Below are 23,521 nucleotides of genomic sequence, written 5' to 3' on the forward strand. Positions count from 1 at the left end.
GATTCACCAGGATGTTGCCTGTGCTGGAGTGTTTCAGCTATGAAGAGAGACTGAACAGGCTTGGGTTGTTTTCCTTAGATCAGAGAAGGCTGAGGAGGGGGGTGGGGGTGGGGGGAACAACATGATTGAGGTATACAAAATTATGAGGGGCATTGATAGATTAGATAAGGAAGAAATGTTTTCCCTTAGCGGAGGGGTCAATAACCAGGGGGCATGGATTAAGGTCAGGGGCAGGAGACTTGGAGGAGATTTGAGGAAAAGTTTTTACACCGAGGGTGGCTGGAATCTGGAATGCACTGCCTGAAGAGGTGGTAGAGGCAGGAACCCTCAACATTTAGGTATTTAGATAAGCTAGATAAGCACTTGAAATGCCATAGCATACAAGGCTACGGGCCAAGTGCTGGAAAATGGGATTAGGATAGGTGCTTGATGGCCGGTGCAGACATGATGGACCGAAGGGCCTGTTTCTGTGCTATATAACTCTGACGCCTCTAGTTCTTTTGGCAATCACCTTAATCTGTGCCCTTTGGTTACTGACCCTTCAGAAACCCTTTATGATTTTACACACCGCCAAGTCTTTGCTTCTCTAAAAGGACAAGAAACCCAGCTTCTCCAGGCTATCTATGTAACTGTAATCCCTCGTTAATGAGGTGTTAAGGCTATTAATTCCATTTTGAGGCTGTTCCCATCCCCTGGTCAGGTAAAGGCAGTGAAATCAACCCTGATTTTTTTTTTTTTTTTTAAAAGAAGCCTTTGCATTCTTAATTTATGAACTGCATATTGTCAAAAACTTCTAGAAAGTATATATAGTTCCAATTCAGACAGGCTTCCTTAGTGCAACGGAGCTGACTTGACTAGACAGTGTGTTTAATATTTGGAATGTATTGACCGACAGGATGGTGGATACAGATTCTATATTAGCTTTCAAGAGAGAATTGGATAGATAAAAGGAGACAAAATGCAGATACATGGGGAAAGAGCTAGGGAGGTTTTTTATTATTCGGTCATGGGGTGCGGGCACCGCTGGCTAGGTCAGCATTTATTGCCCATCCCTAATTGCCCTCGAGAAGGTGGTGGTGAGCTGCCTTCTTGAACTGCTGCAGTCCTTGGGGTGTAGGTACACCCAGTGCTGTTATGAAGGGGGTTGGACTAATTGGATTGCACTTTGAAAGAGCAGGCACAGACTCAATGGGCTTGAATGGCCTCTTTCTATGCAGTACTCTGACTGTATACGATACTGCGAGATATTACATAGGCTGTAGAATCAGATTCTTAGGGTGTTAAATTGATCTGCATCAATCTTCATCGCCACCCCTTGTTGAACAGATGGCTTTTTGCTGTACCATAATTTTCTGAGAGACAGAACAGAGAGGGGAAAAAAAAGCAATATTAAACTGCTGGGTCAAAATCTTGGAACTCCCTCTCCAACAGCACTTTGGGTGCACATACAGCACATGGACCCAATCAAGATGGGGGCTCACCATCACCTTCTCAAGGGCAACTAAGGATGAACAATAAATGCTGGTCTTGCCAGTGATGCCAGCATCCAGAGAATGAATACCACCTTTTTTTTTGAATCAGGAGCTGGATTGTCTTATTAAAATGCACCAATTCAGAAATTTAACACCTGAATTTAAAATAGATCAACACTCCTTTTCAATTGCATTTTTCACTGAAGCCTGATTATGTACACACACCCCGAAACAGATTGCCAATGGATTAAAAATAAAAGCCTGCATCATTCCAGTAAATTTACATTTTTTAATTAAAAAGCATGTCCAACACTTGATTTTCTGTGATGTGAATTATCACAGATTATCCCTTGAAAATAAAGCAACATTTCCACTGTGTAAGTTTGGATTCAACGTTTACTGGTTAATGCTGAAGAAATCATGCACAAAGCATTCCCACAGTGGATGCCTTAAGAGCAAACGCCCCAGCCTCTGGGCATTTGTCTCTTCATGGCTGTCACTGGGCTAGTCCAGAGGCCCTGGGGACACTGGTTCAAATCCCGCCACAGCAGCTGGTGGAATTTAAATTAAGTTAATTAACAAAAGTCTCCAATTGAAAGCTAGTCTCAATAATGGTGCAGTAAAACAAATCGATTGTCGTAAACAAAAAAATCATCTGGCTCACTAACGTCCTTTAGGGAAGGAAATCTGCTGTCCTTAACGAGTCTGGCCTACACACGACACCGGACCGAAAGCAATGGGGTTGACTCACAACTGCCCGCTGAAATGGCCTGGCAAGCCACTCAGTTGTCAAGGGCAATTAGGAATAAGCAAAAAATGCTGGCCTTGCCAGCGACACCCACACCCCATGAAAGAATAAGGGAGTGGTCATTTGTGTCTCCAGCTAAAACACAAAACACAAGAGCCAATTCCCTGCCTTGTAGAATTGAGAAATGTGACCTTGATTTGAAATTCTAGCCAGGAAGGAAAATAACTGATGTGCAGAAAATGTGGAATCTGCTCGAGTGTTGCTTTTCTCAGCAACACAGACAAATATGTGCATCATTTGTAGTTAACAGGCCACCCACAAATGTGGGGGATAAGTTGACACACAACATACCATTAAGTTAAATGATGCAGATAATTATGGGACTGTAAAAAAAAAAGGACAAATGTACAATTCTTGAAATACGAAGAAATAAAGCCAAAACCCAGCGAAAAATTCAAAAAAGTAGCCTTTAATTCACATCGGGGCTAGAGGTGTAATGTTTCGATTCTGGTACACAGTAAAACTGGCCAAAGCCATTGCCACAATTCTCTCCTGGTTCAAAAGCTGCTCTTTATTTAGCGCCACCAGCATCTACCCTACCCCTCTTGGTATTTGGTACAAATTATGTAAAACACTTGTGCTAGTTAAGAATTACAAAACAAAAAAATAGTCGTCATGGTCTATCTAGTCTTCAAACCCAGTCAACATCACTTTCTCCAAAAACATTTCCAACAGTACTTCTTTCCGTAGTGAACAAAAGAGATAAAAACATGCAAAAAGATTTGACTTGCCCAAATTTTTTTTTTTTTAATAACTTCTTAAACACATGTTCTGAAGGTCTGGAACTGATCTGTCAACTATGTCTCTGAACATTATGTACACTTTCATTTTGTACAATGCATTTAAAATAAAAACAAAAATTTAGTACCAATTATTGGTTCGAGGCTGAAATTAAATTATCTGGTTTCAAAAAACATGAATAAAAGGCGCTGTTACAAAAATCAGGAAGTGTTGGCAACCACCTTTAATTATTTCTCAGCCTGCTTCCATTTACTGTAGCACTTTTAAAACTGGAACCCGTGATCTACGACTTGCTCACCTTCCCCACTTTAACAGAAACGGTATTTTTAAAAAATTAAATGAAATTTGGTGTCTTTAGCATCTTATTTAAACTAAAAGCAGAGAAAAGCTCACCATTGTCTAACTGTTTCCCCAACTCCTCTGCTGTGTTTCAGTTTGGGAGGAAGAGAAAAGAGATCATCACTTCAAAATGTCACAGGTACTGTTAAAGCATATAACATAAACCTAATGATTCAGGAGATCAAAAAGTGTACAAAAAGGCACAAAATCTCAGTGCTTCTGTACTTTGAAATTCAAGTGTAACAGAGCTCTTATTACCAATATTTTGTCTTAAAACAGTGTCAGTTTACCGATAATTCGACTCACGCAAGTAGTTTGCAGCCTATACCGAAGCTTTCAGCAAGCGCTTGCACCAGTTGACTAAAAAGTAAAAGCCTAGCCTTTTTTTTTGTGTGTGTGTGTGTTTGTTGTTGCTGGGAATAAATCGGTTCGAAGTTCTTGGTCTGCAACACTCCCACTTGCGCTCAGAGAAAAAAAAAAGGTCCTAGCAGTCACTGCCTCCGCCATACATGTCTGCCAGCTTCTTAAACCGTGGGCCCCAGTCATTCAGGTAATCATAGTCTTGGTCTCCGCCAGAACTTGTAGAGTTTAGGGAACTCAAAGATCCTGCTGTGGAACCACTGCCCTCGTAGTCAAACACCAACAGCGAGTCATAAGGTGGCGCTGTGGGATCGTTGTCTGCTGCCTTCAGCCCCTGAAATTTTAAAAAAAAACAAAATTATAAAAAAGCTCACATTAAAATGTGGTGCATTACTGGGTCACACTTATCATTTCAAAATTAAGATGCAATTTAGGGATACAACACTCATTCAACAAAACAGAACTGCCACACATGCATTTGGCATTTTCGATTCGCACAGGGCTCAGTGGGTAGCGGACCCACCTCAGAGTCAAAATTCCATGGGGTTCAAGTTCCACACTGTAGTGACCTGAATGCTCACCCCGGGCTGATAGTTCAGCGCCCGAGGGAGTTCTGTACTGCCGGAAGTGCCGTCTTTCAGATGAAATGTTAAACTGAAGCTTTCATCTTAGCTGGACATGCAAGAGCCCATGCCAATATTTTGAAGAAAATTGGAGTTCTCCCCGATGTCCTGGTCAATCTTTATCCCCCAAATCAAACGTCACCAGAACAGATGATCTGGTCATTATCACATTGCTGTTTTTGTTTTATTTGTTTGTGGAACGTGGGTGTCACTGGCCAGGCCAGCAATTATTGCCCATCCCTAATTGCCCTTGAACGGAGTTGCTTGCTAGGCCATTTCAGAAGGCAGTTAAGAGTTAACCACATTGCTGTGGGTCTGGAGTCACACATAGGCCAGACCAGGTAAGAACAACAGATTTCATTCCTAAAAGGACATTAGTGAACCAGATAGTTGTTTTTTTTTTAAAAAAACAATCTGACACTGGTTTCATGGTCACCATTAGTACCATCTGTGATTGTGTGATTAGGCTAGCTTTTTAATTCCAGATTTTTCTTATTAAAGGAATTCAAATTTCATCAACTGCTGTGGTGGGATTCGAACCCATATCCCCAGAGCATTGGGCTAGGCCTACTGGATTACTAATCCAGTGACATTTCCACCATGCCACCGCCTCCCCTCAATGCTGATATTTGTGGGGCTTTGCTGTGCACAAATTGGCTGCTGTCAATTACTACACTTCAAAAGTATTTCCTGTTATACAGTAATGACCTAGACCTTGGTATACAGGGAAAATCTCAAAGTTTGCAGATGATACGAAACTTGGAAGCATTGAGAACTGTGAGGATAGTGTTAAACTTCAAAAAGACAAAGTTTAGTGGAAGAGTGGACAAGTGGCAGATGAAATTTAATGCAGAGAAAAGTGAAGTGATTCATTTTTATAGGAAGAACATGGAGAGACAATATAAAATAAAGGGCACAATTCTAAAGGGGGGTGCAGAAAGAGAGAGACCTGGATGTATATGTGCATAAGTAATTGAAGGTGGCAGGACAGGTTGAGAAAGTAGTTAGTTAATAAAGCGTTCAGTACCTAGGCTTCATTATTAGGGGAAGAGAGTACAAAAACAAGGAAGTTATGTTAAACTTGTGTAAAACACAGGAGTATTGTGTCCAGTTCTGGACGCTGCACATTAGGAAGGACACGAAGACATTCGAGAGGGTGCAGAAAAGATTCACAAGAATGATTCCAGGGATAAGGAACTTCAGTTATGAAGACAGATTGCAGAAGTTGGGACTATTTTCCTTGGAGAACAGAAGGTCGAGAGGGAATTTGATAGAGGTTTTCAAAATCATGGAGATGTCTGGACAGAGGGGATAGGGAAAAACTGTTCCCACTGGGGGAAAAATCCAGAACCAGAGGGCACAGATTTAAAAGGAATGGGCAAAAGAAGCAATGGCAACATGAGTAAAAAAACCTCTTCACACAGCGAGTAGTTAGGATCTGGAATTCACTGCTTGAGTGTGTGAAGGAGGTAGGGTCATTCGAGGCATTCAAGAGGGAATTGGACTGTTATCTGAAAAGGAAGAGTGCTAGGCTACAGAGAGAAGGGAAGGGAGTGACACTAGGAGAGCCAGTGCAGACATTCTTTCTTTTGGGCCTCCTTATCTCGAGAGACTATGGATACGCCCCTGGAGGTGGTCAGTGGTTTGTGAAGCAGCGCCTGGAGTGGCTATAAAGGCCAATTCTGGAGTGACAGGCTCTTCCACAGGTGCTGCAGAGAAATTTGTTTGTTGGGGCTGTTGCACAGTTGGCTCTCCCCTTGCGCTTCTGTCTTTTTTCCTGCCAACTACTAAGTCTCTTCGACTCGCCACATTTTAGCCCCGTCTTTATGGCTGCCCGCCAGCTCTGGCGAACGCTGGCAACTGACTCCCACGACTTGTGATCAATGTCACAGGATTTCATGTCGCGTTTGCAGACATCTTTAAAGCGGAGACATGGACGGCCGGTGGGTCTGATACCAGTGGTGAGCTCGATGTACAATGTGTCTTTGGGGATCCTGCCATCTTCCATGCGGCTCACATGGCCAAGCCATCTCAAGCGCTGCCGACTCAGTAGTGTGTATAAGCTGGGGATGTTGGCCACCTCGAGGACTTGTGTTGGAGATACGGTCCTGCCACCTGATGCCAAGTATTCTCCGGAGGCAGCGAAGATGGAATGAATTGAGACGTCGCTCTTGGCTGGCATACGTTGTCCAGGCCTCGCTGCCATAGAGCAAGGTACTGAGGACACAGGCCTGATGCACTCGGACTTTTGTGTTCCGTGTCAGTGCGCCATTTTCCCCACACTCTCTTGGCCAGTCTGGACATAGCAGTGGAAGCCTTACCCATGCGCTTGTTGATTTCTGCATCTAGAGACAGGTTACTGGTGATAGTTGAGCCTAGGTAGGTGAACTCTTGAACCACTTCCAGAGCGTGGTCGCCAATATTGATGGATGGAGCATCACTGACGTCCTGCCCCATGATGTTCGTTTTCTTGAGGTTGATGGTTAGGCCAAATTCATTGCAGGCAGCCGCAAACCTGTCGATGAGACTCTGCAGGCACTCTTCAGTGTGAGATGTTAAAGCAGCATCAGCAAAGAGGAGTTCCCTGATGAGGACTTTCCGTACTTTGGACTTCGCTCTTAGACCGGCAAGGTTGAACAACCTGCCCCCTGATCTTGTGTGGAGGAAAATTCCTTCTTCACAGGAATTGACACTAGGAGAGCCAGTGCAGACATGAAAGGACCATATGGCCTCCTTCTGTGCTCTGATTCTGTCACTTAATTGGCTGTAAAGCTCAGATATACTGAGGTCTTGATAGGCGCTATAAAAATGCAAGTTAAATGCATGTGGTACTAAGCAGCTGAAAGTACTGGATACTGCAAAGGCTATGGGATCTGCCAACATCAAGCCTATAGCACTGAAGGCTTGTGCTCCAGAACTTACCATGCCCCTAGCCAAGCTGTTCCAGTACAGCTACAACAACACTGGCATCTACCCAACAACATGGAAAACTGCCCAAGTATGTCAAGTGCACAAAAAACAATCTGGCCAGTTGCCATCCTATGAGTCTACTCTCAATCAGCAGCAAAGTGATGGAAGGTGTCGTCAACAGTATCAAATGGCACTTATACAGTAATAACCTGCTCACCAATGTTTGGGTTCCGCCAGGCTCATGACCTCATTACAGCCTTGGTCCAAACATGGACAAAAAAAAAAGAGCTGAATTCCTGAGGCGAGAGTGACTGCGTTTGACACCAAGGCAGCATTTGACAGAGTATGGCATCAAGCAGCTGTAGCAAAATTGGAGTCAGTGGGAATCAGAGGGAAACTCTCCACTGCTTGGAGTCATACCTAGCACAAAGAAAGATGGTTGTGGTTGTTGGAGGTCTATCATCACAGCCCCAGGACATTGCTGCAGGAGTTCAAGATAGTGTCCTAGGCCCAACCATCTTCAACTGCTACATCAATGACCTTTCCTCTATCATAAAAAGGTCAGAAGTGGGGATGTTCACTGATGGTTGCACAATATTCAGCAACATTTGCAACTACTCATAGTGAAACAGTCAGTGTGGAAATGCAGAAAGACCCAGACAACATTCAGACTTGGGCTGATACGTGGCAAGTAACATTCGTGCCACAAAAGTGCTGGGCAATGACCATGTCCAATGAGAAAATCTAACCATCTCCATGACGTTCAACAGCAATATCCTGGGGTCACCACTGACCAGAAACTCAACTGGTCCAGCATAAATACTATGGCTAGAAGAATAGGTCATAGGCTCGATTCTGTGATGAGTGACTCATCTCCTGACTCCCCCAAACCCATCAACCATAGTACACAACTCAGGAATGTGTTGGAATACTCTCCACTTGCCTGGATGAGTGCAGCTCCACAAAACCTCAACACCATTCAGGACAAAACAGCCCACTTGATTGGCCTCCCATTCGCCACCTTCAACATTCACTCCCTCCCTCCACCACAGAAGCAGTAGCAGCAGTGTGTACCATCTACAAGATGAACTGCAGCAATGCACCAAGGCTCCTTCCAAACCCATGACCTCTACCATCGGAGGAGGACAAGGGCAGCAGATGCATGGGAACACCACTACCTGCAGGTTCCCCTCCAAGTCACACACCATCCTGACTTGGAACTATATCGCTGTTCCTTCACTGTCGCTGGGTCAAAATCCTGGAAACTCCCTTCCTAACAGCACTGTGGGTGTACCTGCCCCACACGGACTGCAGCGGTTCAAGGAGGCAGCTCACCACCACTTTCTCAGGGGCAATTAGGGATGGGCAATAAATGCTGGCCTAGCCAGCCACGCCCACATCCCAAGGACAAAGATATATCAAGTTGCATATGAACTGCAATTGCTCTAGTTACAGAATACATGCTGTATGGAACAGCATCTGTCGCGTAGGATAATTGTGGATTATCAGCATCTGTGTTAGTGTCTGTTTCCATGTGAAGAGAAAGGTTTAAGAATCCATCCGTCTCACTAACTGCTCCAGCAACTCCATACTTCTTCAGGGTCCCAATTCTCCAAGTATGAAGTACAGCATGTACCTTGGGTGGAGGTCTTTAGAAGCCCACTCATTTTGTGGTTTGTATTTTCTGGGCAAATTTCTTTAGCACCTTTGGCACAGCAGGGGGAGAAAAAAAAAAGTCCAAGCCTACAGACCACTTACAGCCAGCAACCAGGGGAAAAGAATGAACAAGCAATCCTGCCTTTTGGAGCCCTGAGCAAAGTAAGCCAACTACAGTGAACTTAGACCAGCAAGGACTTCAAGACTACAGTTTCTGCTAAGGACTGCTGGACTTACAGACTGTTCAAGTTCCATTTATTCTGGATGTTATTTATTTATTTATAGATAAATAAAGACTTGCAGGCAATAGGTAAATTGGCTGTTATAAATTGCCCCTAGTGTAGGTAGGTGGTAGGGCATATGGGATTACTGTAGGGTTAGTATAAATGGGTGGTTGTTGGTCGGCACAGATTCGGTGGGCCGAAGGGCCTGTTTCAGTGCTGTATCTATAAAAAAAAAGCTGCTCCAGAGAATTGCAAAAATTGGTAACGAATGAGAAAAGTAGTCATCAGGACAGGTGGCAGGTTTTAACGAGCTTCTTAAAAGGAGGAGAGAGCTGTAGCGAGCCAGAGGGGTTTAGAGAGGAAATTCCAGGGGGAAGGGAGTGGGGTGTGTCCAAGAGACCAGAAATGGAAGAGTGCAGATACCTTGGGAATGAAAGCACAGCGGGCACCCTTACTGGGTGTTTACTTTAGGCTGGAAAGGTTAGAAACATGAATCTGCCCACAGCCTCACCCTTCCCCATTTTCAACTTCCTCCACCTCTACCACCCTGAAAAATCTCTGCACTTCTCCAATTCTGGCCGCTTTGCACGTCCTATTTTAATCACTTTGCCATTGGTGGCCGTGCTTTCAGCTGCCTGGGCCCCAAGCTCTGGAATTCCTTCCCTAAACCTCTCCGCCTCCCCACCTCTTACCTCCAAAACGCTCCTTTAAACCTACTTCTTTGACCACCTTTAGGTCACCGGTCCTAATCTCACGTGACTCTGTCAAATATCGTCCATCAGCGCTCCTGTGAAGCGCCTTGGGACGTTTTACTATGTTAACGGCGCCATTTAAAAAAAAAAATGCAAGTTACTGCTGTTGTGAGCATTATACCATAAACTGTTCGTGAATCAGGGGCTGGAGAACCGTTATCCAATTAACTAATCAATTACCAAACCACTAACACTTAAAGTATTTCTTGCACATTTGAAATTATGAAGGGTTTTGATAGAGTAAATAAAGGAGAAACTGTTTCCGTTGGTTGGAGGGTTGGTAATCAGATAATTGGCAAAAAAACAGAAGTGTGGAGATGGGGAGAATCGTTTTTTAGATTTGCAAATTGTTGTGATCTGGAATGTGCTGCCTGCGGGGGTGGTGGAAACAGATTCAATAGTAACTTTCAAAAGGGAAATCAGATAAATACCTGAAAAAGGAGAAATCTGAAGGACTACAGGGAAGGAGCAAGACTAACTGGATAACTCTCAAAGAGCCGGCACAGGCACGATGGAACGAATGGCCGACTTCTGTGCTGTAAGATTGTTCTGCCTTTATGATCTATAGCAATGCTGGACAATTTGAGTGTAATAATTTTCAAATGGACTCTTGAATTTCTGAGTTACCATCTTAGGCTTTAGTTGTTACAGAACAGTTTGTGAAGTATATTGACTGCATCATCCTGGTCACTTGCAGGATTCTGCAGTATTGACCCTGGAGTCTGCTGACGGTGCTGCACCCATTGTTAAATAGGTCTGGCCAATTGGGAGTGCAGTTTAGTATCTGGGCTGTGTGAAGGCCTCACCAGTTAATTGGAGTGAGTGAGGGGACTGTTCACTCTTGTAATGCCACTTAGTGCTGTTTTCTCTGGAGCTTTCTGTACTGGCAGTAGTCTTTCCTGGGGCATTCAGGTACATCGTCTCTGGACTGATCTGGCCGTTTCCCAAAACAGCGTCCCCACAGGAGCAACTATATGGTATTTACAGCACAGAAATAGGCCATTCAGCCCAACAGGTTCATGCTGGTGTTGATGCTTCACACGAGGCTCATTCCATCCTACTTCATCTCACCCCATCACCATAACCTTCTATTCCTTTATCTCACATGTTTATCTTGCCTCCTTTTAATTATTTTGTAATTCGGGGACCAGGACTGTATACAGTTCTGTACGGTAAGACCACACTTACCGTAGGGAATTTAGTCCATCTAGAGGCAAAATCTGTGAGGACTCCAGCAATAAGTGCAGTGCACTTGAGTGCCCAAAACAAATCAAACCCATTAAGTGGCTCTGAGTAACATGTACACGTCTAATGCACAGACTTGATTCCGGTTTGGCTTTTAAGAGAACATTTTTTGTTTCGAAATACCAAGAAATCATGTACACATTTTCTGAACAGCAGAGGTGGTTTCAGTTACCACTGAACTGCAGAATCAATATCAAAGTGAACATTAAGGGTCATTAAAAAGCATCTGCGATAGCAGCATTGATTGAAACCTCCCAGCTGAATAAAGTGGTAACAAAAGGTAGAGTGAGGGATAATGGCATAAAGCCATTTAGAAAGTGCAGCACATCCGATTTTCTCGCGTTTAAAAGCAACCGGATAATAACCTCTGAACTTTGTTATTTCCCCCCTCCCCTTTTAGCAAAACAAGTGGATGATAAAAAATATAACAGGATAAAGGACAAAGCTCATCAGCTATAGTACAAGGAATATCATGGAATAGTACAGCACAGTAGGCCATTCAGCCCATCGACTCCAGACTGGCTCTTTCCATGAACAATCTGATTAGTCCCTCCCACCTGCCCTTTCCCCACATTATTGCAATGTTTTCCTCCTTCAAGTAATGATCTAATTCCCTTTTGAAAGCTACTATTGAATCTATATCCACCACTCTATCAGGGCAGTACATTACAAATCCTAACCACTCGCTGTGTGAAAATATTCTTCCTCATGTCACCTTTGGTTCTTTTGCCAATCACCTTAAATCTGTGCCCTCCAACCACTGGAAACAGTTTCTCTTCATTTACTCTATCTAAACTGGTCACGATTTTGAACACCTCTATCAAATCTCCTGCTCTAAGGAGAGCAACCTCAAAGAATACAGTTGTACACACATGATTTAAAAATAAAGGTCTGGGGGGAGAGAAAGAATTATGCACAAGGAAATGATATTGAACCTTTACAAAACACAGGTTAGGCTCCAGCTAGAGTATTGTGTCGAAATCTGCCCGCTGCACTTTGGGAAGGAAGTAAAGGCCTTGGAGAGGATGCAGAGGAGATTTACCAGAATGGTGCCAGGGACGAGGGACTTCAGTTACGCCGAGAGACTTGAGAAGCTGGGACTGTTCTCCTGAGAGCAGAGGGGGTTAAGGGGAGATTTAATAGAGGGGTCCAAGATTACAAGAGACTTTGAAAGAGTAAATAAAAGGAGAAAGTGTTACCAGTATTAGTCTGTTTGGTAAACAGAGTACACAGATTTAAGGCAACTGACAAAAGAACCAGAGGGGAGATAAGGATTTATTTTTAATATAGAACCCAGATGACTGGTGATCTGGAATGCACTGCCTGAAAGGGTGAAAGCAGATTCAATAGCAAATTTAAAATGGTATTGGATAAATACTTCAACAGAAGTTTGCAAGGCTACAAGACTAGGGGAGTGGGACTAATTGGATCAAATGGTAAGCACAGACACGATGGGGGGGGGGGGGGGGGGGGGGAAAATGACCTCGCCCTATGCTGTATGACACTGGCCACACAGATACATACACCTATTCCAATACTCTCCGGGCCAGCCTCCTATCTTTCATCCTCTATAACCTGCATCTTACCCAAAACTTTGCTACCCGAGTCCTCACCCACAGCAAGTCCCAGTCACCTCATACCCCTGTGCTCACTGACCTACACTGGCTCCCGGTTAAGCAACACCTCCATTTGAAATTTCACATCTACATTTTCAAATCTCTCTCTATCTCTGCAATCTCCTCCAGCCCTACAATCCTCAGATCTCTGCGCTCCTCTAATTCTGGCCTCTTGCGCACCCCAGATTTCCATCACTCCATCATTAGTGGTCTTTCTTGCCCCCAAGCTCTGCGATTCCCTCCCGAAAGCTCCCTGCCTCACCTTCCTCCTTCAGGAGGCTTGTTAAAACCTCTAATCAAGCTTTTGATCACCAAAGAACAATACAGCACAGGAACAGGCCATTCGGCCCTCCAGGCCTGCGCCGATCTCGATGCCTGCCGAAACTAACACCTTCTGCACTTCCGGGGCCCATATCCCTCTATTCCCTTCCTATTCATGTATTTGTCAAGATGTCTCTTAAACGTCGTGATCGTATCTGCTTCCACCACCTCCCCTGGCAGCAAGTTCCAGGCACTCACCACCCTCTGTGTAAAAGAAACTTGCCTCGCACATCCCCTCTAAACTTTGCCCCTTGCACCATAAACCTATGTCCCCTAGTAACCGACTCTTCCACCCTGGGAAAAAGCTTCTGGCTATCCACTCTGTCCATGCCGCTCATAACTTTGTAAACCTCTATCATGTCGCCCCTCCACCTCCGTCATTCCAGTGAAAACAATCTGAGTTTTTCCAACCTCTCCTCATAGCTAATGCCCTCCAGACCAGGCAACATCCTGGTAAACCTCCTCTACCCTCTCCAAAGCCTCCACGTCCTTCTGGTAGTGTGGCGACCAGAATTGCACGCAATATTCTAAGTGTGGCCGAACTAAGGTTCTGTACAGCTGCAACATGACTTGCCAATTTTTATACTCTATGCCCCGACCGATGAAGACAAGTATGCCGTATGCCTTCTTGACTACCTTATCCACCTGCGTTGCCACTTTCAGTGACCTGTGGACCTGTACGCCCAGATCTCTCATCTTCTGTTGTTCAGTTTCAAGTTCTGTTCAATTATGCTCCCTGCAACTCGGAGTTTTACTATGTAAAAAGGACAGGTTTTTAACCAGGAGTGGGATTCCGGAGGGGTTTATTACCTCCCTATTCCATAACTTGGTAGGACTGGGGTCAATGGTGGTTGTATTCAACACAGATTGGGTGATGAGACTCTGCTGGTTTCTGTGGCTCAGCATCACTTTACATCCATGGAGATGTTTACTCTCAACCCATGTTGTGGTGAGCAGGAATTAAGACCCTAATTACAGTAACCTCACAAAAGTGAGGAGACCAGGAAAATTTTGGGAGTGGGGCAGAAAGGAAGCAAAGTCCAAGGAAGCAAAGTCCAAGCCTCGGTGACCCTGACTTCATAAAAGTTCCAGAGACAGCAGCTTTGTGACAGGCTATATCCCCTTGTTTTCAGTTGTGAAAAGTGCTTGGCGTTTTGAAAGCTATCGGTAGTTTGGAATTTGTGAGCATCGGTGGTTTCAGAGAGCCTCTTGTATATTTTACCATGCTGGTTATTTGGGGGTCTTGATAAGCGCCCTTTATTCCAAAAAGGATTGTCTGTTCATATTAGGTTTCACCAGGTTCCGCCAGGGCCACTCGGCTCCTGAACTCACTGCAGCCTTGGTCCAAATGTGCAAGAGCTGAATTTCAGAGGGGAGGTGATAGCGACTGCCCTTGACATCCAAGTATGGCATCAAGGAGCCCCAACATATTTGAGGTCAGTGGGAATAGAAGGGAAACTCTCCGCTGGTTGGAATCATACCTAGCACAAAGGAATATGGTTGTGGTTGTTGGAGGTCAGTCATCTCAGATCCAGGACATCACTGCAGGAGTTCCTCAGGATAGTGTCCTAGGCCCAGCCATCTTCAGCTGCTTCAATGACCTTCACTCCATCATAAGGTCATAAGGTCCACTAACGATTGCACAATGTTCAGCACCATTCCCGACTCCTCAGGTAGTGAAGCAGCCCGTGTCCATATGCAGCAAGACCTGGACAACATTCAGGTTTGGGCTGATAAGTGGCAAGTAACACTCGTGCCACACAAGTGCTAGACAACGACCAACGAGAAAATTCAACCATTTCCCTATGACATTTAACAGCATTCGCCTCGTTGAATCTCCCACTATCAACATCCTTGTTGTTACCATTGACTAGAAACTGAACTGGACCAGCCATATAAATACCATGGCTACAAGAGCAGGTCAGAGGCTGGGAATTCTGTGGCGAGTAACTTACCTCCTGACTCCCCAAAACCTGTCCACCATCTACAAGGCACAAGTCAGGAGTGTGATGGAATACTCTCCACTTGCCTGGATGGGTGCAGCTCAAACAACACTCAAGAAGCTCAACACCATCCAGGACAAAGCAGCCCGCTTGATTGGAACCTCATCCACAAACATTTACTCCCTTCACCAATGATGCACAGTGGCAGCAGTGCGTACCATCTATAAGATGCACAGCAGCAACACACCAAGGATCCTTAGACAGCACCTTCCAAACCCACGACCTCTACCACCTAGAAGGACAAGGGCAGCAGATGCATGGGCATACCACCACCTGCAAGTTCCCCTTCAAGCCACACACCATCCTGACTTGGATCTATATCACCATTCCTTCACGGTCACTCGGTCAAGATCCTGGAACTCCCTTCATAACAGCACTGTGGGTGCACCTACCCCACATGGACTGTAGCAGTTCAAGGCAGCTCACCACCACCTTCTCAAGGGCAATTAGGGATGGGCAATAAATGCTGGCCTGGCCAACAACGCTCACATCCCAGGAACGAATAATGAAAAAAATATGCTGATAGGGTGAAATGAAGAGGAATAGGAGGAGGCTCGTGTGGAGCATAAACACAGGCACGTTGGGCCAAATGGTCTGTTTTGGTACTGTAAATACTTCATAATTCTAGGTAAATGCTCTAAGTAGCAATACAAGGGTTGACTTGATTCAGCTCTGGTTCAGTGCGTATCTCTCTCACCCGAGTCAGGCGGTTGTGGGTTCAAGTCCCACTCCAGAGGCTTGAATGCAAATATCGGAGGGAGAGCTGCTGTGTCAGAGGTGCTCTCTTTTGGGGGGGGGGGGGGGGGGGGGGGGGGAGATGTTAAATTGAGACCCCGTCTTTCCTCTTAGGTGGGTGTAAAAGATCCCCTGGCAATAGTTTGAAGAGCAGGGGTGTTTCCCCAGTGTCCTAGGCAATATTTATCACTCAAAATCATCATGGAAGAGAAATTCTGGTCATTATCATATTGCGGTTTGTGGGAACCTGCTGCAAACAAATTGGCTGCCTCGTTTCCTACATTACAAGTTACTACACTGCAAAAGTACTTCACTGGCCACTCTTTTGGACATACTGAGGCCATGAAAGGTGCCATAGAAATGCAATCTTTTTCTGTCGATGCTAGTTACAAAGTATATTTCAGCATGAACTGCTGGAAAGGATTGCCCAGAAAAACATTCATCACTTCCTTTCACCATCTATTCTCAATTGCTCTAAATATTCCATCTAACTAGACAAGCAGAAAACCAGTTTCCCTTTTGATTAAGTTGTTCATTATGGAGCTGTGAGAATTTCATTTGCTCAAAGCTGCTATTTAAACTACATATCAAATACCGACTGATAATTTGTCCATCTTTCAGTGTCCTTTTAAGACAGCACCATTAAATGTTTCAATCCTTCACACGCTTCATATTCGTGACTTTGGAAATGCGTCGCCATAATTATTTACTTCAATTATTAAAGTGGAAGATTAGATATTTTCCACTCAGTGCCATACAGCAAGCACAACGCATTGCATTCAGGTCAAATGAACATGCTCTTTGACGCATAATAATCCAAGCAAGCCGTATTGCTTGCCGAGGCGAAGTGTCAAACTCCGATGCTAGATGGGGCACATTGGAATGTTTTAATATGTTAAATGGTGCTATAGATTTACGAGAACAGTACTGGGGATGAGGGACTGGAGTCATACGGAGACTGGAGAAGGGAGAATGGTTCTCCTGGAAGCCTCCATTGAATCCGCCTCCACCACACGCTCGGGCAGTGCATTCCAGATCCTAACCACTTGCTGCATGAACAAGTTTTTCCTCATGGCACCATTGCTTCTTTTGCCAATCACCTTAAATTGGTGTCTTCTGGTTCTAGATCCTTCCTCCACTAGGAACAGTTTCTCCCCATCTACTCTGTCCAGACCAGTCATAATTTTGAACACCTCTATCAAATCTCTTAACCTCTTCCTAGAAGGACGCTAGCTTCTCCAATCTGTCTACATAACTGAAGTCCCTCATCCCTGGGACCATTCTTGTCTATCTTTTCTGCGCTCACTAATGCCACAACGTCCTTCCGGGAAAAAAAAAATCTGAAAATGTTCCCAACTTAATCTAACGCAATTGTAATGTTTTGCATTGATTCTCTCCCGCTAATTAGAATATTAAATTTAAACAAAAAGGCGGCACCAGCTCTGTCCCACATCACAGGACCAAAAGAGAAACAGAATGCTCAATGGGTTTAACTATATAGGAATGGTTTAAAAATAAATATAATTACAGTCATCAACAGAATCAGTTCACCTTGCTTCAGTGCTGCATTGCCCTGCAGACATATGCAGCCTGTGCCTCGGAGTAGTGCGCCTTGGAGTATTTGGGAATGATGCAATTCTGGAGTTCATCACTCCCACGCCAACAATTTAATAAGAAAATTAACTTCCGTTCTCTACACACTCACACCTCTATTAATCAGCAACCACCAAGCACTCCGTGGAGAGGTTGCAGCTTGACCAATGGTCTACATGGAACTAAATTAATCTGAATAAGGATGGAGCAGAAGCAATTTACAAGTTTCATGCTTTTAAATACAAAGATTGAACTTCAACTGTCCGTTGAGAATGGGATTAGAGCAGGTCAACTTTCAGCTGCAGTTTAAAACCACATCCACTTTAATTGGTTAAATCCTTTAAAAAAACTCATCCCATCCGATATTATTTTGGATGCTGAAGGACTTTTCTTGTGAACTTGCTTCTCCACCCTGTATCCATTATTGTCCCCACCACACTGCAGATCAATACACACACATTGTGAATTCCGTGAATGAAACATTTTAAAAGCATCAATAAAGGCAAGGCTAATTATTCCACATGAACCCCACGCCCAACATAAATCGGTTGCGTGCAAGTGTTAACTACCCACTGGAAAAGCATCTCAACTTGCGTTTTATTAAAGAACTCTCCCCGGCCGTGGGAATCTTCATTAACTCAAAAAGGTCGCGTCTATTGTGAAATCCAAAAATGATTTAAGAGGGGTTTTTAAACTGCAACAGCTCAATTTGAAATCAATCCCTGATGCTAAATTAGCAAATCCAAATGTTATACTGCGCTTGGAAAAAGCCGATGGGGAAATGAAATTGGAGGAGGTACTGCGTTGAATTTACAGCACAGAAACAGGCCATTCAGCCCAATGGGTTTGTGCTGATGTTTCTGCTCCACACAAGCCACTTTTCACCCTATCAGCATCTCCTTCCATTTCTTTCTCCTTTATGTGCTTATCTGGCTTCTCCTTAAAAGCATCTGTTCACCTCAACCACAATCTAACAACTCTTTGGGTAAAGTAGTTTCTCCTGAACTCCCCTTTTTGATTTATTAGTAACTATTTCATATTTATCAACCTTAATTACGGACTTGCCACAAGATGTTTCTCGCAAAAGCTTATAATGCTTCCTGTGGTGCAAAACTGTTACGACAGGTTAAAACCTGACAACAGTCTTGACCTCTAGTAATACTTCTTGCTCAAGAAAAGAGTTTACTCCTTTATCACAGTCAAGGCTGCAGGTGGGACAACTTGGTGCCTTCAGCATAGTGAGACATCCCAAGGGGCTTCACAGGAACGTTATCAAACAAAATTTTACATCAAGCCACTTAAGAGACTATTAGGGACAGGTGACTAAAAGCTTGGCCAAAGAGGCAGGTTTTAAAAGGAGTGTCTTAAAAGGAGGCGAGGGGAGGGGTTCAGGGAGGCAATTCCAGAGCTTAGGGCCTCAGCAGCTGAAGGCATGGCCACCAATGGTGGAGCGATTAAAATCAGGCAAGTGCAAGAGGCCAGAACTGGAGGAGCTATCTCGGAGGGCTGTCGGGCTGGATGAGGCTACAGAGATTAGGGAGGAGCGAGGCCACGGAGGGATTTGTAAACAAAGATGATATATTCCAAAAGGGGCAAATGCATTGGGTTGTAAACCTTTGGTGAGAATAAGCCTACTGTTTATAACAGACTCCCATTCAGCTCACCCAAAAAAAATAGTTCATAGTTCAAATAGTTCATAGTTCACCTGCATCAACATCACAAATACAATTCCATTCATGGAATGACAGTGCACAAAATCATGGTATTGCAGAGCACAAAGACTCGATACATAAAAAGGAAGTTTTAATGTACAGTTTACAGAAAGAACTTGCATTTACGTAGCGCCTTTCATGATCGCAGGACATTCCAAAGCACTTTACAGCCAATGACGTACTTTATCGAAATGCGGTCACCGTTGTCATGTAGAAAACACAGCAGCCAGTGTGCGGACAGCAAGCCCCCACAAACAGCAATGTGATTTTCCGGTGCTGGTTGAGGGATAAATATTGGCCAGGACACCACGGGAGAACTCCCCTGGCTCTGTTCTGAAATATTGCTGTCGGATCTTGTGCATCCACTTGAGAGGGAAGACATGGCCTCACTTTAGGAACACATCTAAAAGGATGGCACAAGCGACAGTACAGCACTCCCTCGATCTCCCTCAATCTCCCCATAACCTGCCCTGCTTCTCAAGTCTGTCTACGGAGCTGAAGTCCCTCATCCCTGGTAAATCTCCTCAGCACCTCTCCGAGGGCCTTGACATTCTTCCTAACGTACTGTGCCCAAAACTGGACACAATACTCTTTTGTGTTGATTACATTTTGCTTCAGTGTAAAAGGTACCAGAGTCTAATTCACCTCATTGATGAAGTCTCCAATGTCACCAGGGTGAGGAGCGGCTGACCGGACTGGATACTGAGGTTCAGCGTGGATAGGTCGTTCGTCCACTCGTCGGATTCCCATTGGCTTTATCGAATCGGGCTCCACAGCATCGGGCTGCTGAAGCTGGCTGAGGTCATAGTCCTGTGGACACAAATAGCATCTTATTGAGCATTTCTTCTGAGTGGACAAAGTGTTGAAAAACTTCATTCGTTCTTCTCGTAACCCAACTCTCGGCACCACCTCTCTCCAAAACCCTTCACCATATCTCACCTGATCCTCTTCTCCACCTCCTTCCTCGTCATATTTCAGTATGTTATCCCGGACGTCATCCTCGGGGTCAATCAGCAGCTGCTTAGCCTGACGCTCCTTGTCACGTCTCTTCATCCATATCACAAACAGCAAGACTAGAACTAGAAAGAATGGACTTGAATTTAGACAGCACCGTTTTCAACCTCAGGGCCTAAAGCATTTTACAGCCAATGATGCACTTTTTGGTAGTCACTGTTGCAACGTGGAAAACACAGTGGCCAACTTACACATAGAAACATAGAAAATAGGAGGAGTAGGCCATTCAGCCCTTCAAGCCTGCTCCGCCATTATGATCATGGCTGATCATCCCCAACTCAGGAACCTGTTCCCGCTTTTGCCCCTTACTCTGATCCCTTTCGCCCCAAGATCTATATCCAACTCCTTCTTGTAAACATACAATATTTTGGTCTCAACTGCTTTCTGTGGTAGCGAATTCCACAGGCTCACCACTCTCTGGGTGAAGAAATTTCTCATCTCAGTCCTGAAAGGTTTACCCAGTATCCTTAGACTATGACCCCTGGTTCTGGACTCCCCCACCATCGGGAACATCCTTCCTGCATCTATCCTGTCAAGTCCTGTTAAAATTTTATAGGTTTCTATGAGATCCCCCCTCACTTTTCTGAACTCCAGCCAATATAATCCTAACCGACTCAATCTCTCCTCATATGTCAGTCCCGCCATCCCAGGAATCAGTCTGGTAAACCTTTGCTGCACTCCCTCTATAGCAAGAACATCCTTCCTCAGATAAGGAGACCAAAACTGCACACAATATTCCAGGTGTGGCCTCACCAAGGCCCTGTATAATTGCAGCAAGACATCCCTGCTCCTGTACTCAAATCCTCTCGCTATGAAGGCCAACATACCATTTGCCTTTTTTTACTGCCTGTTGCACCTGCATGCTTACCTTCAGCGACTGGTGTACGAGAACACCCAGGTCTCGCTTCATATTCCCCTCTCGGTTTATAGCCATTCAGATAATAAATAACATGGCAAGATCCCACAAACAGCAATGTGATAATCACTAGGTAATCTGTTTTAGTGATGTTGGTTGAGGGATAACTATGGGCCAAGACAGGGGGGAGAACTCCCCTGCTCTTCTTCAGAACAGCACCATTGGAACTTTTACAAACACCCAAGAGGGCAGAGGGCACATCGCCTTTACAGCTTATTCAAAAGATGGCACCTCTGACAATGCAGTGTTCCCTCAGTACTGCAGTGAGAGCATTGGCCAAAAACTCTGGAGTGGACATGAGCTCACAACCCTCTGAATTGGAAGCGAGTGTGTTGCCCACGGAGGCACAGCGGACACTGTATACTACACTGTAGGTGGCCCTGGGGATGCAAGAGATGTATCAGCAGCTCTTCCTATATTCATTAACATTGGGAAGGGTGATTGAACAAAGAACAGTACAGCACAGGAACAGGCCATTCGGCCCTCCAAGCCTGTGCCGATCTTGATGCCTGCCTAAACTAACACCTTCTGCACTTCCGGGGTCCGTATCCCTCTATTCCCATCTTATTCATGTATTTGTCAAGATGCCTCTTTAACGTCCCTATCGTACCTGCTTCCGCCACCTCCCCTGGCAGCAAGTTCCAGGCACTCACCACCCTCTGTGTAAAGAACTTGCCTCGCACATCCCCTCTAAACTTTGCCCCTCTCACCTTAAACCTATGTCCCCTAGTAACTGACTCTTCCACCCTGGGAAAAAGCTTCTGACTATCCACTCTGTCCATGCCACTCAACTTTGCAAACCTCTATCATGTCGCCCCTCCACCTCCGCCGTTCCAGTGAAAACAGTTTATCCAACCTCTCCTTATAGCTAATGCCCTCCAGACCAGGCAACATCCTGGTAAACCTCTTCTGTACCCTCTCCTGTACCCTGGGTTGAATGGCAGAACAGACTCGAGGGGCTGAATGGCCTTTGTCTACGTTTCTACATCATTAGATCATAAACTCTAACAACCCAATCCCCATCCACACAACTAAACTAGAATCCTCCATATTGATAAACAGTGGCCAATTCAAGCCTCATTTAACTGCTCAGAGCATGGTTTAAAGGTACATCATTACTCAAATGAAATAGATAGCAAGCCAAACTCAGCGAACACAACTAAATGACAACAGTTCCTGGATACTTACTAAGCAAGATGATGATGCAGAGGAGGATTGCAATGATGGCCCCAGTTCCCAAGCCAGCAGCGACAATAGCTTCAACAGAAGTGCAGTCGCCATTTTCGTCACACGGACAGACCTTGACCAGAAGGAGAGATGTGGCGGACAGGGGAGGATTTCCCGAGTCCATAATCATTATCGGAACTTCATAGATGCCATCATCAAGGATTCCAATCTTCAAACTCAACTGGGCATAATCTCCTGAATAAAAATAAGTGAGTTATGAGAAACCCAAAAAATATATCTGTATAATGAATACTCGAGTGGTTTTGCTTCACTAAACTATGCGTTGTAAACGAGCCCATGCAGAGCACTTCGAAAAAGTGAGAATTATAAATTGTAAAATTATCTTAATTGTTACATTAGCATATAGTGCCTTAAACATATTAAAGTATCCCAAAGTGCTTCACAGGAGCATAATTAAACCAAGTTTGACCCCGAGCCACGTAAGGAGATATCAGGACAGGTGCCCAAAAACCTGGTCACAGAGGCAGGTTTTTAACAAGCCTCTTAAAAAGGGAGGAGAGAGGTGGAGAGGTTTCGGGAGGGAATTCCAGAGCTTAGGGCCCAGGCAGCTGAAGGCACAGCCGCTAATGGTGGAGCGATTAAAATCAGGGATGTGCAAGAGGCCAGAATTAGAGTGCAGAGATCTAATGGTTGTAGGGCTGGAGGAGGTTACAGAGATAGGGAGAGGGAGATGTCATGAGGGATTTGAAAACAAAAAAAAGGGTGAGAATTTTAGAATTGAGATGGTGTCAGACTGTGAGTCAACGTAGGTCGGCAAACACAGGGGTGTTGGGTGAATGGGACTTTGTGCAAGTTAGAATACAAACATGAGTTTTGTGGAGTTCAAGGCTGTGGAGGGCAGTAAATGGGAGACCAGCTAACAAAGCATTGGCTTGGAGTCTGGAGGTAAGAAAGGCATAGATGAGGGCTCCACAAGCATATACTACTTAACATTCAGTATGCATTTTTATTTTAATATAACAGACACGCACCACTACATTGATTTTAACAACCTATTCACTTAATCACACTCCTAGAACTCCTAAATGTTAGAATCCATGATAAAGGATGAGATAACTGGACACTTGGAAAATATGATTTGGCAGAGTCAACGTGGATTTGTGAAAGGAAAATCATGGTTGACAAACCTGTTGGTGTTTGAGGATATTGATAAGGTCCCACACAGGAGGTTAGCAAACAAAATTAGAGCACATGGGATTGGGGGTAATATACTGGTATGGATTGAGAATTGGT

At 44.6% G+C, this 23,521-nt stretch overlaps 1 protein-coding gene across 1 annotated transcript in view; it reads right to left on the minus strand.

Moving 5' to 3' along the window:
- Window positions 1–2,673: 2,673 nt before the first annotated feature.
- The window catches only part of LOC137369737 (cadherin-2-like), a 192,167-nt gene continuing 171,319 nt past the window's right edge, over window positions 2,674–23,521 (minus strand). Inside the window, exons 13-16 of the mRNA XM_068031127.1 lie at window positions 22,229–22,462; window positions 20,050–20,189; window positions 19,756–19,920; window positions 2,674–4,054 (exon numbers count right to left, since the gene is read on the minus strand). Of these exons, the coding sequence (XP_067887228.1) occupies window positions 3,845–4,054; window positions 19,756–19,920; window positions 20,050–20,189; window positions 22,229–22,462 (749 nt within the window). The 3' untranslated portion in view covers window positions 2,674–3,844. The remainder of the gene's footprint in view (window positions 4,055–19,755; window positions 19,921–20,049; window positions 20,190–22,228; window positions 22,463–23,521) is intronic.

This window comes from Heterodontus francisci, chromosome 5 (assembly GCF_036365525.1).
Source record: "Heterodontus francisci isolate sHetFra1 chromosome 5, sHetFra1.hap1, whole genome shotgun sequence".
NCBI lineage: Eukaryota > Metazoa > Chordata > Chondrichthyes > Heterodontiformes > Heterodontidae > Heterodontus > Heterodontus francisci.